This window comes from Perca fluviatilis, chromosome 11, assembly GCF_010015445.1.
Source record: "Perca fluviatilis chromosome 11, GENO_Pfluv_1.0, whole genome shotgun sequence".
Lineage (NCBI taxonomy): Eukaryota > Metazoa > Chordata > Actinopteri > Perciformes > Percidae > Perca > Perca fluviatilis.
The window spans coordinates 12,176,030-12,195,293 of record NC_053122.1 but is presented as its reverse complement, the minus strand read 5'-3'; the positions used below and the strand labels follow the sequence as shown (position 1 = coordinate 12,195,293).

At 41.8% G+C, this 19,264-nt stretch overlaps 1 protein-coding gene across 1 annotated transcript in view; it reads left to right on the top strand.

Moving 5' to 3' along the window:
• The window catches only part of rem2 (RAS (RAD and GEM)-like GTP binding 2), a 30,814-nt gene extending 12,377 nt beyond the window's left edge, over window positions 1–18,437 (top strand). The window contains exons 4-5 of the mRNA XM_039816553.1: window positions 6,233–6,410; window positions 16,747–18,437. Of these exons, the coding sequence (XP_039672487.1) occupies window positions 6,233–6,410; window positions 16,747–17,069 (501 nt within the window). The 3' untranslated portion in view covers window positions 17,070–18,437. The remainder of the gene's footprint in view (window positions 1–6,232; window positions 6,411–16,746) is intronic.
• Window positions 18,438–19,264: the final 827 nt, after the last annotated feature.

Below are 19,264 nucleotides of genomic sequence, written 5' to 3'. Positions count from 1 at the left end.
ATATATATATATATATATATATATATATATATATATATATATACATATATTCACACACACAGGCCCAAATACACACATGCACAAACAGGACCTATACACATGACACATGCATTATGTATGGCGAGATGTCAGAGCGAGGGGTAATGCCTCACTGGATGGCGCCAAGGGCAACTCCGGCAGTGCCCATAAGGGGACTTGAACCGGCGACCCCCTCGGTTCTCAAGCCAAGTTCCCACAGACTGAGCTACCGCCGCCCCTTTTAAGGGATCCTTATTAAAAATTGTTGTTTACGTTATGGTTTTTGTGTTACGTTATGGCCTCAACATTGTAGCACTAGTTGTAAGTTTCATGGAACTAAAGCTATCAGTGAGATGGATAGTAATACACAGTCATAAATGATGGGCAACGATGCAAGGCAAATGGCAGAGACACTGCAGGATATAGCAGTCGCCCACCATTATTTATTCATAATTTCAATATAGAGCCAGCATATTATGCGTAGCTTTGAATACAAAACAGTTGTGAACTTATAGCTGTGTAATTATCAAAGTATGAGGAGGAAATCTAAATCTGAGTTTATATATACTGAAGTATTAGAGCACTGGATATGAAACCGAATGAGGACACATGAACGACGTGGTGTGCGACCCTAGTAGTCGCGCACCACCCCTCCTCCAAATCACCATTTTCTGAACATAGCCATACTGAGAAATACAGAGAGAGTTGTGTGGAGCTGATAGTCTTAATTACCTTTGTATCCACTCATTTGACAATGGCTTGAATTTTACGGACGTTCATCAATATTAAAAAGTTACGCACTAAAGCTTTAAAGGTGCCCTGCCACACAAAACCGTTTTTCCTTGTATGTTTTGAAATATGTTAGGTCCATATGTGTTTGTGTTATGTTGTGAATGTGAAAATGAACTGCTAGCTCCTCTGTCAGCTCTAGCCACTGAACAGAAATAAGCTGAGAAATCAGGCCAATTACAAAAGCTGGTCAGTCTGACATCATATTGCCTGAGCTCATTACTATTCATGAGCACGCCCAGTTGCGCTGGGTAAAGGATGCTGACAGGCAGGCTCTCATTAGCTGTTAGCCAATCAGATTCAAACAGCTTAGCTTGTTGAATATTAATGAGAACTGGCAGAAATCGAGCTGAGTCTTCCTGCAGGCTTTCTATACCAAACCAGAATGGCTTGAAACAAGGTAACCAAGGCATTTTTTTCCATGGTAGAACCACAAAGTAATGAAATATGTGTGGCAGGGCACCTTTAACACTCAAAAACTCTGCTTCATCAGGACTAGTGTGGGTGTGGTTTCATTGATTTGATTGACTTGGCTTGTAACAAGCAAACAAGGCTTTAACTGTGATCACACTTTGATTCAAATATTGCTAAATCCTGATTGGCGTATGGAAGTACGTGACGTCACCTTTTTCCAATCGAGTCTCACCCACTTCAAAATGGAAGGGTGGGATTTATGGCCTATGCTGCAGCCAGTTACCAGGCGCGATTAAAATGTTTTGGCTTCACTTTTGGGGAGGTGTCAAGCCTTCCATCTTTATATATACAGTCTATGCCACGGACAAAAAGTACACACAACGTCTGTAGACCGAATGTGTCCACATACGTTTGGCCATATAGTTTAGAAAGGTGAGTGAACAGGATGATGCAAATCAAGTGAAACCTCCCAAAGCATCCATATTACAGGAAAAATGGCCTGATCAGCTGGATGTGGTCTATGTTGTTAAGATAATTTAATTGGTATTTTCCTGAATGCTCACTCATCTGTGTGTATTTGCATATGCTTTGAATATTACTCTATGTGGACTTGGCTTTTATTTCTGTGTGTTAGTCTGTGAATGTTTGTGTGTATGGGGGTAGTAGGTATTCGACAGATGGCTTGCTCTCTGTGAACAGAGGAGCTGCTTAATCGAGAGAAAAAAGGAGAGAGAGGGAGGGAGGGAGGGATTTGGCACTGTCCTGAGTTGCTCTGCTTCCGTTTGATGGAGAGGTGTATTGACTTGGTCACAGTTTTTCTTCTGAAGCGCTCCATCACACTCCTAATCGATGTCCAGTCTCTGTTTGTACCCCTTTGCTTACAAAGATTTCTCTCCGTTTTTTCTCTCTCTCTTTTTCTCTGTTTTCCATTCTTCATTCTCATCCCTAAATCAGACAGTGACAGGTGGTGAAGCAGCCTTCCACGCCAATGGCTCCTTGCCCTCCTCCTTTCTCCGCTCCCTGTCTTTTCCTGTGCTCCGTCAAACTGACAGAGTGCCAAGGAGCTCCCTATGAATTTCCTGCTCCAGGGTCTGTTCCGATATTACATGGCTGTTGAGACAATGTGAATTTTTCAGGCGTCTGAAACTCTCTGGAGGGCAGGAATTTACCTTCGGGGCTGTCCATGTAGGGCAAGGGAATCCACGTTCTCACACATACACACGTACAATGCAGTCCAAAGCTAGCGCGCAGATTGGGTTATCTGGTGGGAATAATGTGTTTTCATATTGATTTCACCAGAGTTTATGGCTTTAGAGGCCTATTTCCAGTTGAAATGCAGCTTGATTGTGTTTGCAGTTCTACAGGTCAGAGTTTTGCAGTGTTTAGAAATAACACAATGGAAAGTTATAGATTAAAGCCACAAATAGAATTTGACCAATTCCCTCTGAGCATGTATACAGTTAGGTCAAGTAAAAAGCTTCTGACTGTAATCTAAGCTTTATTTTCTGGTATTGCCCCATAAACAGTAAATAGAAATACTTTGTTGAAACAGTTGGATCCAAATTGCATTTGAAGACACAGTCACAGTCTGTTCCTCACTGCAAGAAACCCATATGGATACACAATAATTGTTCCTGTATGTCTTCTAATTCTATAATGGGTCTCTACTTAATCGAAGGAGAACCAGACTTTGACTGGCATAATACTGTGGAGTCTGGTCTCAGGTTTCTGTCTTTGGGTGAAAAATAGTTTGATCGATTGTGCTTCTCCAACATGAGATAAAATGTCTTTTGTTTTAACCTCTTCAACCCCACTGACCTGGGGTAGTATTGCTAAATCCACAGAACCAAAAAACATAAGGTATACAGAAGATGCCAAGGCTGTGAAAAAAGTCAAAACTGTCATCATGAATTAGGTCAATTAAAATGCTTGTGCAAAACTACAAAGTACAAATGTGTTTGTTTTTCTAACTTTGGAGTTTATTGAAAGCTGAAGTATGGAACTTTTGTCTCCCCCCTCTGGAGGTTAGAGTAAATACACAAACACTGTCAATGTACGCATATGATGTATGCCTGCAGGTAAGATCCTGCCGCATCTTCCCCGCCCTCAGGAGTGCTTTTTTTTTTTACTATGATCCTTCAGCCAAGTTTCTTTTTTTATCTGGAGCATCCATTCCAGAAACATTTCTTGGACGCTTCTTAGGATTTTTCTTCATAGCTTCTGCCATGCTCCTAGCTGCTGCTGCTCTGTCGCTATGGTCTCTCTTGCTGGTTAACGCCTTGCTTTGGGTGTGCCAGCGACATAATGTCGCCATAGACACCAGACATAACAACTTCGGTATACTGAGAAACAGTGTTGCCACAGTTACTTTGAAAAAGTAACTTAGTTACTTTACAGATTACTTGATTTTTAAAGTAATTTAGTTACTTTGCAGATTACTTGATTTTAAAAGTAACAAAGTTAGATTACAAGTTACTTTATTAGTTACATTCAGCAACTGCCGACACCCCCACAGCCTCAACATAAAAATGACAACTGGTTTACTGTGAGGCAGCTCGGCATTGCCAGTAGTAGGGATCTTGGTTATTATGGCATGAAAGAGAGCGAGTCAACCGTGTTTAAGGGCAGCATTTCCTCTACAACATACTGCCCGACCAACTTCTTCAACTCTCCCCCACTTACTGGTTTTGCACCGAAGTCCAGCTTTTGTTGTTTGGGTGGTGGGGGACCTCCTTCTCTCTGCTTCTCACCACCTGCTGGGACTTACTCTGTAAGTTTGACCGTGCAGTGCTGCGACTCCAAATGTTTTTTCAAATTTGACGTAGTGTTTTTGTAGCTAGATAGCACTTTGTCGCCACCAGCACAGAGTGTACAACGAACCTTAATATTGCCGTCTTTAGCTGACACAAACTCAAAATAGTGACTGTATTTCCAGCTAGAAAACGCGCATCTCTCTCCTCCCTCCATTGTTGTTTACGTTTGTGTCACTGCGTGGTACACGTGAACTGTCCACATGCTGAAAACGTGACTTGTCACATACGTGACTGCACTCCCCGAGACGCAAGAAGAAAGCTAAAATATATGTTTTTTCTAAGGAAAATGACAAAAATAGTAACGCACAGTGACTTTGATAAGTAACTTTAATCTGATTATGGTTTGGAAATAGTAACGCGTGAGATTACTCGTTACTGAAAAAAGTGGTCAGATTAGAGTAACGCGTTACTAAGTAATGCATTACTGGCATCACTGCTGAGAAATACAGAGAGCTTTCCCTGGTGGCAATAGGCTTAATCAGCATTGTGTGGACTCATTTGGCAAGGGCTTAAATGTGACGGACTGCGTTTTGGCAGTAGAATACGATGTAAACACAACAGTTACGTGTAAGCATGCAGTTGCCTATTTACCCATACAGCAGACAATTTTAGTATTTATTTGGAGTCATGTTTTATTGAAAGCCATATTCAAAAACATTTTTTATTTTACCTCCTTTTTGCTCTCCTCTAACTCCAGAGGGACATATTTTTGTCTTTTAGCAGCTAAATGCTGGACAAAATTAACCAGCTATTTCTTTCACAGAAAACAACTGCCTTGTACAGGGTTGATGAGGGCAGTGAGACAAACGGTAAAGTTTCAAGCCATAAAATCAAAACAACGAGCTGATAGGTGGTAAAGGGCTCCGTGGAGCTGAGGGGGACTGTAAAGTTGGGTGGTAGTTCTTTATGGGTTTGTCACTATGAGCGATGCCTTTCATATAACACATAGTCGCTGTTGGGCGGAAACCATGTATGTCCAATACCGTTACTTTTCAGCACATGAAAAAGGCTTATTTGAAAACATTTTATTGAGCTATTTATCTCAGACGAAGTCGCCTTGTCACTGTTTACCTTCAGCTCTGCTGTGTTCGACAGTTTGAGGATCCAATGCAGGTACAAAATTTAGACACAAACTCTTTTAGTACTTTTCATTGGTTAAATATTTGTAAAACCCACAGACAGACATAAAGGGTGAGCATTACCATTGATTTATGAAAAAACAATAAACAATGATTAAATATGGAGATACAAGGTTTCCGCCCGAATATGTATTAGTGCAGTTTTAAGGGGAATATGAGGAACCACATAATAAAAGGTTGATGTTTCTTGGCCATATTCTGAACAAAGACAGTGAATCATATAAAAAGCTACAATGCTGTGACACAAATGGTGCATACATAATCCTCATGACCACAGATTTAAGACTCAAATCCAAAATTGGATTGCTTTTGACTTTGTAGTTCACAACCACAGGGGAATTAATTTAACCACCCTGAGCCATATGGCAATGTCCCTCCCTGCGTCTAGTATCACTCACCAAATTAGGTGACTGATAAATAATTAGGTCAACAAATGATAAGCTGGGAGGGATTTGGCCATGAATGCTTTCTGGATATGATGACTTTAGTTGAGAACTTTGCCATGAACTATTATTACACCTGTGAACCACCTTGAACCCAATATGTCAAGTTGACTCACAGAATCAGGGAGAGAAAGCGGGAGAGGACAAAGATGGTCAGAGGCAGCTTAAGGCTGCTGTTTCTGCAAGAACCACTCGGGCTAATTGAGCCTCTGTGACAGGAAACCCCGATGGGATGTTTCGTGGTCACTGTTAAAAGGGTCAGGAGATTCAATGTGAAGCGTGTCGTGTGTACAGTCAAGTTGAGCAAAGCCTCCTCTGCTTTCTCTCATGGGACAGTGATACAAACGTGAGTGCTGCCTGCCTGGCATTGACATTGATGTCCTTTCAGCTCCAGCACAACAAAACAAGGACTTGGAAGGAGGAATCTGACTTTAAATATGTTGTTCAAGGACAAATTGTTAATTTGTTGATGTAGCATGTAAATGAGCTTGCATAATGTGTAGCTACCTGACATCCAACACCCAGTCAGCTGTCATCGGACCTCTCTTTTATACAGTATCTGCTACACTGAGGTGTTGTTTTATTAATGTGTGCACGTGTGTGTTTGTATTCCCAGGACCTGTCCACTCTACAGTGTGATGTGTGTATCCTGGTCTTCTCAGTGACTGACAGGCGAAGTTTCCACCGCACCGCCCAGCTCCGCCTCCTCCTCAGGGAGTCCCAGCCACACACACCAATCATCCTGGTGGGCAACAAGAGCGACCTTGTCCGCTCCCGTGAAATCAGCTCAGAGGGTAAGTAGAGTGTCTGTAATGTAAACCTGTCATACATGAATGCAACTGGCCCTTTCCGAACCTCTCCCCAAAATGGCGATTGTCCAATCATAGCAACCCTATCTAGTGGTGGATAGGAAGTACTTGCTTCTTTTTTTTTTTTGCTTTGTAACTGTCAATATATTACTATGATGTTGTGACAACCTTGCAAATAAACTTGCGCACACTGTCTAACTTGCAAAAATAAATGTAATAGCTGGCAACGTAGACACAATTATATTGTATGTTATAACCAACGTTTCACACTCATGAAGTTATTTTTAGTTTAATTACGGATAACAGCGCTGGGCTGAACATTAGCCGAACATTAGCTACAGTATGGGTAGTCGACTCATTTAATAGTAAGCTAGCGAGTAAACGTTACATTAGCTAACATTACTCAGGCTATTTCATTAGAATGAAATGACATAACATGAATAAACATGACTTAATGTTAATGTGAATTAAACTCTAATACATTAACATTTCTTTCTGCCTGAATCATGTCAGATACATTTTCATCGGCAGCAACTCTCATGATCCCACTGTACTAAAACTCATTCCGGACCTTATTCTTATTCTTTTCGCCTTTCCAAAACCAAAACACAGGCATAAATGCAAGGAATGGATTAAACAATGTGTTTATCTGCTCAGGATGCAAATGTTAGCTTGTCCAGCTAAGTTGCTTACTATATACAATCAAAACCTAACCCAACGTTACTTTCACAGCCAAACCTATATTTTGTGGGGATACAGGCTATGTACGAAAGACAGAAAGCCCCGTTCACAATTCACTGTGTAGTTTTTCCTTACTGTGTGAAAGGTGGTCATGGATGCTATGTTAGCAACCCCGTCCTGTTCTTTATTGGATTTAGAAGTTTACACTTTAGTAAACCTAGCCAAAATCATTGTCTGTGACAGCACGTTGTTCACCAAATTGTTTCTCATTTAAAATGATCCAGCTGAAAACATTTCAACCAAGTCATGGCGCTAATGTTAGCTAATAAAATCTGCCAATAACAGTTGACATTTCAGCGGACAAAATCGACAGTCGCCGGCTAATCTAAATAAGAATCAAATTTTTGACTACCTGCGTCTGATATAAAGGATCTGTTGTTTCAAAAATGACTATGAATTTTTACTGGTAAAGCTGCAAACGTTATCATTATAAACTGCATAACACAACTGAAGGCTTGACAGGCATAGCAAAAGTAACCAAGGAGGGCTGGGAGCTTAGGAAACGCTCAGTTTGCATCTGCACTAGACACAAGCAGTGATGAACAAACGCCAGACTGCTGGGTGAATGATGCAAAAGAGGAAACACACACAATTTGAAATGCACTTTGCAGCTTGTTCGCTTCTGCCTTTCAAGCAGCTCTCCAAAATGGAAAATCCAGAAATGGAAAATTACTTGTAATTACAGTGATCTGGTAGATCTTGATGTTTTTTTCTGCTGGTTATAATGGATATGTGGATATTTGTGTAGTTAGGCACACGTACACATTTTCCCCTGGAGAACAATGGTAGTGTACTTTGTGCAATATCTCATCTATTACTTCTTTTTACCCTCTTTTCTGTCTTTCTCTGTGTTGGCTCATTTGTCTCTCTGCCCTGGTATTTTACCATTCATCTTCCTCCAAGCCGACATCAGTCTCTCCATTAGAAAGACTCTTGGCATCTATCTTTGATCAGCAAAATCAATTTCCTCACTGTTTACAATATCCAGGGATGTGCCCTGTTGGTAAACAGTTCGTTATATTCATGCCATTGCCAAATGAGTTGCTACAAAGCTAATTGAGACTATCAGCCCTACACAACTCTCTCTGTATTTCTCAGTATGGCTTTGTTCAGAAGATTGTGTTGTCCGTCGAGTGAAGATAATTACCTCTTCAGAAGACTCCATCATGTTTTTTTAATCCTCCGTGTCCTCCTTGGCTACTAGCAACTGAATGGAGGAGGGGTGGGGGTGATGTGCGATCACGGAAGGCTTGTATGATGTTGACGCGCCGACAGTGTTGTTGTCATTACTTAGAATTCCTCATGGGCAGGGGCGATTCCAGGATTTTTAATCTGGGGTGGGACAAGGGGGACAAATAATCAGTCATCTGGGACCGGGGGAATATTACAAATATAGGAAATATTGAATAGGATAGAACAACAGAATATAATTCTGCTAAATAAAACCACATTTATTATTAGTTTCATTTTAAACAAATTGTATATCCAAATACAATTCACTTATATAGGCTCAGTCTGCCACTTAAAAAAACAAAACAGTGCTGGTCCCATGGTATCAGAATTTTGAATAGTCGTCATGGAAACTAATTAATTAGTCATGTGACAAGTGCTGGGAAAATTGGCAGAACGGGCAGCCAAGTGAGAGTACTCTCACATTGTGGAAATCACAATTGTCAGATTGACAGCACTCTAACCCAGTGGATTGGGGGGGGCACTGGGGGGGGGGCAATCATCTGTCAGGGGGGGCCGGTGCCACCCCGTACCCCCCTTCTAGCCCCGCCCCTGCTCATCGGGGCGATAGAAACTACACACTATAGCTTTAAAAAAACAAATCAAACTGTGTCCTTTTTTTTCTTTAGTAATTTGTTGAAGCGATGTGGCTAGCCAATCCCACCATGATACAAAACAGAACTGTATTTTTAGCCATGCTAGCATTGGGGCTGTTAGTCAGATGGCCTCTCAGCCCACCACTCCAGATTGAAATATCTCAACAAATATTGTATTGATTGTCGTGAAATTTTGTTCGGATGAATCATAATGTAATCCTTTGATGATATCTGATTTTAATAGCTGCAATAGGAGGTTGACATGTGGTTTTGAATTAAATGTCTCAACAACGGTTAGATGGATTCCCATATTTGGTCCAGACATGTCCCCAACAGGATGAATTGTAATCACTATGGTGATCCCCTGACTTTTCATCTAAAGCCATCATCAGATCAAAATGTTCAATTGTCCATGACCAAATAATCCCAATCCCATAAACCTCAGCGGTGGTTTGTGCGAATGAGCAAATGTTAGCATGCTAACTTGCTAAACTAATCAGTGAAAATATTCACTAAATGTGTGCATTCAGTAGACTAAAGGCTGTAACTGCTGCCAAGTTGCCCCTATTAATTAATGCAGTTGATTGTTTTTGTGTTTTATATTTGTATTCAATTTAGGTACAAGTCTGTGTGTGAGAGGTGTATTTTTCAGTTAATCATTGTCAAGAAATTCTAATTCCATCCACTGAGATTTAATGTCATAACAGAAAATATGAAAAAGTCCATGGGCATGAATATTTTATAGACATGTGTATACACTGAAGCAAGATCTTGGCAAAAAGAAAAATCACTGAAGAAACACACAATGCTGTACCGAATCCATTTAGTGATGCTTAAAAATCAGACCAAGATCGGACCAAAAGCAGGTTATACTTTTGCTGGACTTTATAAGTATTTTCTTTTATGTAGCTCTAGCAGACCATCCCACTGTCTGGATTCCATTCAAGTTTCAAATAGAAAGTGACTGCATTGAGAAGGAGCACAGACTTACAAGAGTTTAAACTTGAATTGCATCCAAAGTTTAAACTTTAAACTTTACAGTCATATTTACAATTTGTGTGTACTTGCAGTATACATTTGGTTTGTAAATGTATCTACTGTCACATTATCAAACATAAAAACACATCTTTTGCTGTTGCAAACATGACCCTATCCCTCCCTATCTAATCTTCTGGAGGGGCTCCATTTCTCTGTGTCCCTTGGGTCCTTGGTTTTGTTTTTTTCCAGATGGCACATCTCTGTTGGGATTATCTCCCTGTTACAGGACGCTGCTGCTTTTACTATGTTTATGTATCTTTGTACTCGCCATACATGCACAACTGCCTGCATGTACTTGAACGCAGCGTAGAGGCAGACGCACGGCTTCATGTCTCTCCATCTTCTCGCTGCCTGATGTCTGCGAGGCTGTTTTATAGCGAGGACTGCGATAAGAGGGACGAGAAGAGGAGTGACGAAGGGAATGGAATGTGTGAGAATGGTGTGTGTGTGTGTATGAACGGGAGTCTCGGTTCAAAGAGATGTGTGGAATGCATTATGTGTGTGTTGGCGGAGAGTGGGGCTTGTTTTGCTGTCCTTGAAAGAACCACTGTGAGTTTTTAGACCTTCAGACAGAGGATATTTTTTACAAAGGGAGGCTGTATAGCTAGTGAGACATCAATGCATTGGTTTTCATTGAGGTGATGTTAAAGGACAAATCCGGCGCAAAATTAACCTAAGGGTTAATAACAGGTGTGTACCGAGTCGACCGTTCTCTGGGATATGTTTTCATGCTAAATGTGACCAGTTTTATCGCAAACCGCTAATTAGCTTCTAAAGCTAGTCGTCGGGACAAGGGTAAAGTAAAAAGAAATAGCTATTTTTATACCACTAACAAGGCTCAAAATAGCACCACTTCCACTGTAGCATAATGAGGGTCCCTACATGTAAACCAAAGCATTGAGAACTTTGTAAGTCTACAGACAGTTTATTAAAAAGAGAGTTTAGAAAGTCACGGGCGCCATCTTGGGAAAACAGTCACGACCAGTCGAACGACGAACGCCATGCTTGAGCTATGTAACTGGTTACTGGTTGCACGGCGTTCGTCGTTCGTCGTTCGATTAGTATGAAAACATATCCCAGAGAACGGTTGACTTGGTACACGTGTTATTAATCCCTAGGTTCATTTTGCGCCAGACTTGTCCTTTAACCCCTTTTTGTAATATATTGACCTGCCATTATGAAAGAGGTTATTCTGTACGGTAGCACTCTATAGAATATCATCCTGGCCTGCCCGTTTTGTCAAATTCTGCCCTTTATAGTGGCTATTCAGAAATTGATAAATTACCCCTCTAAACCACTGCTGTTAGTCCTGAAAGGCTATAAAGGTAAATGTTCTCACCTGCAATTGCAGAAATTGTCTGTGACCAAAGGTGAACTCAAATTTTCAATAAAAAAGAAGTTTAAATTATGACTCCTCACAAGATTTCATCCAGACCAGTCAAATGACTCCCTGTAATGTGAAAAGATTGCTAGTCAACCCACTGAGAACCCACCCTCATCTCTGCAGCTCTACCACGCTTTTACCTAAAGCTCTTTCTTTTCATTTTCCGACAGTAGATAGACATAGGCTGTATGAGTGAGACCCTGCTCAGTAAACCCCCATATAAAACCACTGCCAACAAGCTCGCCTAGCCAAGTGTACCAGCATCACAAAAAAGCAGAGAGTCAAAGTAAATGAGTAGCTGACAAAGAGAGCTGAGAAGTCCCTGATATTTTCCTCAGGAGTTGGTGAAGGCTGAAGCAGAGCTAAAAGCAAGGGCCATATTTAGTATGGTTTCAAATCAAGAAAAAACCAGGTGACGGATGCTTCATGAGGATATGTAACGTGATCAAAATAGGCAGTGACAGTGCAATATTTTTCTATTTAGTGGTTTCAACATAAAGGAATATTTATTTTTTCAAATTTTAAGATTTTAAATCTCAAATCAGATCAGTTGAAGGTGCTCACAAGGACATAACAATAGAAAAGTGTGTGTGAGTGTGTGTTTATTCGCTGGACGTGTGGAAACCACAGTCTGGGGTCAAATCTTGTTTGGTTGGCTTTGTTGTGTAATTTAAACAGAGGCAGCAAGTGTAAAATGAGTGTGCATCGGTGACTGCACATCGCTGTCGACTCAAGTTCGGTCATTGCTTTGGTGTATTTTTATTAATGACACGAGTGGAAGGAGGAGGTAGGGAGGTGATGAATGAATAATGAGAGATGCCTATACTCAGCACAGGAGCAGCGACGTGGTCAGCGATATGGAAATGCTGTTCCTGGGGCGCCTGAGAAGGATGTTCTTATGTTCTCTCCGGACTGACCACATCTAGTTTCTGATATGTGAGCCTGACGGAGGAAGCTGACTGGCCTGCCTGGCTAACATCCTCCTTAAAGAACCGCTGGGCCCTGGCGCAGAGTGCTGAAGTCATAAAGTCTATTTATGGCATGTTCAATGACACTTTTATTCTGCTATCTCGCACCCACCCACCCCCCTGCATATCTCTGTCCAGCTGTAACACACAGTGATACACTGTCATTTGCTCAACATGGCTGTGGTGTGGCCCTGCTCCTCAGGGCTTTGATTAATATGCACTCTGGCTCAGTTCGCTTAGTCGGCATTCTTTCTGTCTCCTTCCTCCCCTCCTGCTTTTTTCATGTGATCTGCCATCTTGCCTGTCCTCTCCTTTCAGCGTCTCCTTCGTCTGTCTTTGTGTCTCACATCTTTCTTTTTATTTTTCTGAATGCCTCTCTCACTTTACGCTGGCTGTCTCTTCCTCCATAACTTGTTGTTTGCTTTCTCTTTGTCAGCACACAGGTAGGGGCCTTTGGGTGGCCCTCGGCCTCCTCTCCTCCTTTTACTTGTCACACTTTCTTTTCACACATTACTCTTTTCATCTTGTCTCTCTCCTTTCATCTCGTCTCTTTTCCTCTCCTTTCAGAATCAGAATCAGAAAGGGTTTTGTTGCCAAGTACGTTTTTTAACACATACAAGGAATTTGTTTTGGTGTTGTTGGTGCACATCACACATTCTCTAAATGGAATATTAAACAATATAACTATAAGTATATGTACACAGTATGTATTAAATTAAATTAAAAATAAAGATAGAAATAAAAAAAATAAATAAATAAATAAAGAGCAAAGAGCATTACAGCAGAGAGAGAACAGTGGCATGAAGAGCCAGCTGGAGAGTCAGGGTGGTTTCCGAGCCTTGTTAATAAGGCTAGTCGCGGAGGGGAAAAAGCTTGTTTCCTCACCTCCCCTCCTTATTTCCTTTCTTTGTTCTTGCTCTCCTCTGTCCTGTTGTCTTCTCTCATTTTCTCCTTGTCATTCTTGTTCTCCTTCTTCTCTTTTCTCTCTTCCTTCTCTTCCTTCCTTTTTATTTTTTCCTCATTTCCTCTCCCCAAATTTCCTCATTTTCTGTCCTCTCCTCATCTCCTTGACTCCTCTCCTCGCATGTTTCCTACTTTTCGATCCTCTCCTAATTTCCTCTCCTCTGCTCTCTTCTGTTGTTTCCTCATTTCCTTTTCTCTCTTTGTCTCATCTCGTTTCTTATCCTTTCATTGTTTCCTCTTCTCTACTGTCCTTTCCTTGTGTCCCCTCATTGTTTTCTCTCCTCTCCTCTCCCCTTATTTCCTCATTTCCTGTCCTCTCCTTGTCTCCTTGACTGTACCCTTCTCCTCTGTCATGCTTAATACTTATCGTTCCTCTCCTAATTTTCCTCTCCTTTCCTTTCCTCTCTTCCCCTAGTTTCAGGTTATAAAGATGTGGTTTAATTCTTAGGTATTTCAATCAGGAGAGACTTTGTTGAAAGGTGCAAAAAATATATATATACATTTATTCATCAAATCACACGATATTGAAATGTACATAGTCTTTGGCGATTAGACTCCACTGCTATGTAAATAATTTTATAAGGGGTAGAGAGGGGTAGACTAGGCATATCCCCCGCTGGAGTCTAAACACTGGTGGTGGTGGATGGTAGTACAGGAGCGGTCTTCCGGAGGGTGACCTAGGGTGCCGTGGATGACGATGACCGGAGGTGAAAGGGGAGGAGGAGGGTTGCATGATTTGCCTGAAATGACAACTGACGGCAGCAGAGAGAAGAACAGATTTAAAGCAGGGATGCTATGATGTGATTGGCTCATGGAATGAATGGCCAATTCTGGTTGGTTTAACTGAAGAGTGAACGCCCCGAATCAGCTGATCAGTTTAGGAAAGAGAGAGACGTGAATGAAAGCTTAGAAGTCTTCTTGAAAGAATTTCCGCTGAGCTTCATTAGGATAAGTCCTGTTGACCTGGTTTGGGATTTGTCTGTTTTCCTCTCTCTCTCTTATCTCGCCCACTATTAGGTGACGCTGCTATGGGTCGACAGCTGTGGCTGGATTATTCTGACCAGATCAAAATTCAGTTTATTGTAAAACGTGTGTTATATGATTTATGTTCATGCCGTGTAAATGCAGCCACACAAAAACCAGAATAGCATGTCACATTGCAATGACCCATCCCTGCCCATGTTCAAAAAGCAACATTTCTTTTCACTAAGTCCTTTGACCCCTAACTCCCCTCCCCCCCTATTTGTTAAGCGACCTTGGGTACCTTGAATGGCGCTATATAAATCCAAGTTATTATTATTATTATTATTATAGTTAGGAATATTAACAAGGGTTTAGATTTAATGAGGCATGAGTATTTAGTAGTGTCATCTTCAGGTACAGCTTACTTTTTTCTGTAGCTCGTTTGCGCTGTCCTTTGTCAACAGATCTATCTCCATGACAGCTGAGCAAACTCCATCGACTGATAAAGAATGCCGGAAAAAATTTACAAGAGGAGCTTGAGTTATGATTATTATATCTAACCATGCCGAAACATTTTGTGATTTTACAACCTGTTTTTTTTTTTTTTCCTGCAGAATTTTCAGTGACAACACAACACAAAAGTCGTCTATAGCCGCGACATTTTCCAGCCGCCAACACTTTGTAGTCATTTTGTGTTGCACTGTAGGTTTCATGCAGTTATTATGAATATCAATAATACACCTTAAAAGCTGTTTCTGTACACATCTGCTCAAGAGATCAGATACTGGCTCTGAGAGAGCAGAGCACAGGCAGTCAACAAAAGCTGAAGTATAATTGAAAAAACAAAATGCTATTTGAGCAGACATTGAAGCCCGTTTGTTCTTTATCTTTTAGCTTTTCTTATCATCCAGGCTTGTTTGACCAGGGACAAACAGGAGCTTTGAGCTGAGATAACCGAGGCTTATCAACAACACGTTTAGTCACCTGTCCTTATCCTGCTGTGGACGGGGGCACCAGCTAGCCTAAATGTATTTTAGCCACCTACAAAAAGGCCCACCTAAAAATATATCAGTTTAAGTGTACGCTACATTTAGAATATTTTGACTGCTTTACCTTGCCGTCATACAGCCCTTTCCGACGGGGAGCTGAACCCGTTATCTATGCTCTCTTCAAAGCCACCAGACTCCTTTGGCAGTAGTATCCATTGTAAGAAATCACAATCCCAATTAAAGATTTCCCCCTTTATGACTATTTCTCTTTCACCGTGATGGCTATTAGTCAAGATTTCAAAAGCATTCTAAACAGAGAGGAGTGTCCCTTCCCCACACAGTGAGATGCTGTAGATTGTTAGCCTGGCTTCGCCCTCCTACGTACTTCTGCTCAATTTTCATTTTCCTTCAGTACTCTGTCGGGGTTTGCGGTATATTCTTGGGTTTTCTCTGGCCACATTTTTGGCAGTCCAATCAGCGAACAGAGGGAGTGGCTAAGAACGATGACGTTGAGGACGTGTGCTAGAAAGATGCGAGTGAAGCCATTCGATCCGTTGTGGCAACGTTTCCAAATATCCAGAAGTTAAAGACCGAGCAAGAACAATATTCGCAGAGTTGTGTTGGTGGCCATGATGTTGTGGCCTTCCTCCACCACGGGGTTCGGGAAAAGTTAGATATTCCAGCTTGCTTCCGTCAGTGGTGAAGGATTTGGCTAAGGCTAACACTAGCAATGCTAATGCTAAATATAAGCCTATAGTTGTCGGTCTCCCCTCTTGTTGCACATGCGCATGACATACGTCACGACCAAACGTTAGCGATTGGTTATGGCAGATCCAGAGTGGCTCTGGGCACATCCAATAGTTTTTTGGGGGCATTTTTAGGCCTTTATTTTCACAGGACAGATGAAGACATGAAAGGGGGGAGAGAGGGGGAAATGACATGCAGAAATGACATGCAGAAAAGGGCCGCAGGTCGGAGTCGAAGGAGTAAACCCTCTATATATGTGCGCCTGCTCTACCAAGTGAGCTAAACTGGCCACAGATCCAATAGTTTTAAACTTCAACAGAGTACCCGCATTCAAGGAAGTTAACACTTGTCAATGGAGAGTGGCCAGACTCTCTATACAAATTAAATGTACCAGAGTCTGGTAGGACCAGGCTAGTAGATTGTCTCCATTTGTCACAATTTGGGGCAACAGATGTAACACTAAAGACTCTAATAGAGTCTCCCAAAGACCCGTGAGTGAGCTGTTAATCCAGAGGTATTGTGGCGGTGATACACATCACACAGCAGCTGGGTCGTTAACAGAATTTGGATGTTTTGGATTCATGATTCCAATGGCCTTAAATTTCAAACTGCTGCCTCTCATTTCCATTTGCAGCTGCCAGTGTGTGAAGCCTCAATTATATGAAATGTGCGCCACACAAACATCTTCCCCTCTCTCACCAGAGGCCCAATCCAGTGCCATGATGTTCGACTGTCTCTACATGGAGCTCTCAGCCTCCCTGGACCACGGTACCAACGAGCTGTTGGAGGCCGCAGTTCGGACTGCGAGGGGCGACTGCGTGGGCCCCGGGTGGACCGACGGCGAGCCCGGGGCAGGCCGCAGGGAGAGCCTGACCAGCCGGGCCAAGCGCTTCCTGTCAGGGCTGGTATCGTATGGTCGAGAGCGGGACCGCGATCGGGGGCGCTACAGGGAGATGAGCCGCCACCGGGGCAGCAAGATCCTCCGCCAGAAGTCTCGCTCCTGCCACGACCTCAGTGCACTGTGATACACACACACGCGCATACACACTCCCACATATGTACACACACACACACACACACACACACACACACACACACACACACACACACACACACACACACACACACACACACACACACACACACACACACACACACCAGATCAAATGATGTGGAGGAGACCAAGAGGATAAAATGGAAGATAGTAGGGAGGAGCAGATGAGCATTAGCAGATTAAGGTCAGAAAAGGAGAGAAGGGAGAGAAAGAAAGAGAAAAAGTTGGATAGCCTAGATAGAGCCGAAATCAGCCTGGGTCGCAGCACTGAACCTTTATCTTCTGCCTATCAGTGAAACCAACTTTGAAAGAGAAAGAGGCCAGGTTGGAGAGAACAACAGATAAACAGATAATGAAGCAAGCTTGATTTGCTGCTCCAGCTTGGGTGAATCAGCGAGCACTTATTACCTGATTAGATGAAGAGAGAGAAAATTAGTAACAGTGGAGAGAGTCACATCAAGATGCTGATTGGACACTAACTGTGGCGAAACGGGAGGGGGGTCACACATAAACACACACCCAAGTAGCACGCACTGATTATGTAGAGACTGATAGCGATCTAATGTATATCTATTGTGAACCCTGTTTTATAGCATGCCGAGTAGACGATCTAAGACATGACGCTGTAGGATTTACAGTTCCATGACACTGGATTGACGGTACCTCAGTAGCCAATAGCTAATGCACAATCCAGCTAGTGTCTCTAGCAATGCCATCTCAAAGGCAAGACCCTTTATTTATATGAAGAAAAAAAAAATGCTTCTAGTGTGAGCATTTTGTAGCCACACTCTTCACAGTGCATCTACCTTTGTGTCCCGGACTGATTTTGAAGTGTTTGATGATACCACCAATGGCATACGTTCATCTGTGATTTTTATACAAGGCTAAAAACATCAGCGCCCAAGCCATATTTCCGCTGAATGCCTCATGAGCGATCAGCACAAAGAACCCTTTACCGAAGGATGTGGAGTGAAAGTAAAAAGGTCAAAGTGGCATGAGGAACTAGACGTGCAGACTGAACTTTTCTTCAATAGACGCTGAGTCACAGAACACAGGGATGTTCTTGAAGCACAGGAGGACAAACAAGAGAAAACCTAATCTACCTTTGATGTTTTTTATTTTTTTCTCTTTTTACCCACTGGCATTATTATGTATGTTGAGACTGAATACTGTGGGGGGCTGACCACAAAGGTGACCCAAAAGAGAACGTTCTGGAAACGTATGGATATCTCGTCAAGCGTGGCAGCATCACTGACACAAGCTCACTTGTTTGTCACAGTCTACTAAGCACTCTCGTCTTTCCACTGAGAATAAATTCATTTTTGTTTGACATCCTGAACGAGTGTCTTGTTCTTTTTTTTTATAACAATGTTATGAAATGAATGTTTCATTACAGCCGCGACTAGGTTGAGGGATGGCGTGACAGGTCATCAGATGACTCACAGGTTCTCTAGGAACTGTGACATGGTCTCTCAGGACAGTTGTTCCATTTAGGACAGTGCAGCAAAAAGATGCAACATCAGCATTTTGTGGCTGTAAAAAAAAAATCACAGGTTGAAAATAAATTGTATCATGGGAGAATATGAACCAAGACAAAGCCATATATAAACTGTCCTGATTTCAAGATACAGAACAGAACAAGTGCGTTTTGGATGATATGTCAAGTTCCCAGTTTAAAGATGAGAATGTAAAAACCAAAAGGTGTCTCCAGCAGCAGATTCTTAACTATGGCAGTGGTTCCCTACCTTTTTACTTTTTCCGTTATTACTTTTAAGTACCTGTCTCAACTCACTTGATAACTAGTTTTAACTTTCAATCTCAACATAGAGTTTTTAATATATAGATATGTTTTTGTAATCAAATGGTGTAGAAACGCTCCTGTCTATGGATTGTCAGTAACAAGGACATTGACTGAATAAAAAAGTGATGTTGCCCTGGAATTATTTTTATGTAATGTTTAACCTTCTTAGGTCTAAGCCATTTTTCCAATGTTTGTGTCACCTGGTTTCCTTGTGTAATAATGCTTGTATAACCTCAAACCTTTACATACACAATCAAGTTACCTGGGCAATCATATGCTGCAGAGATGTTCTCCCAAGTCTTGGTAATCAGGGGAAACAGAAAAACACTAAAATCCATAGTCCATAAACTCCATAAGACACACAC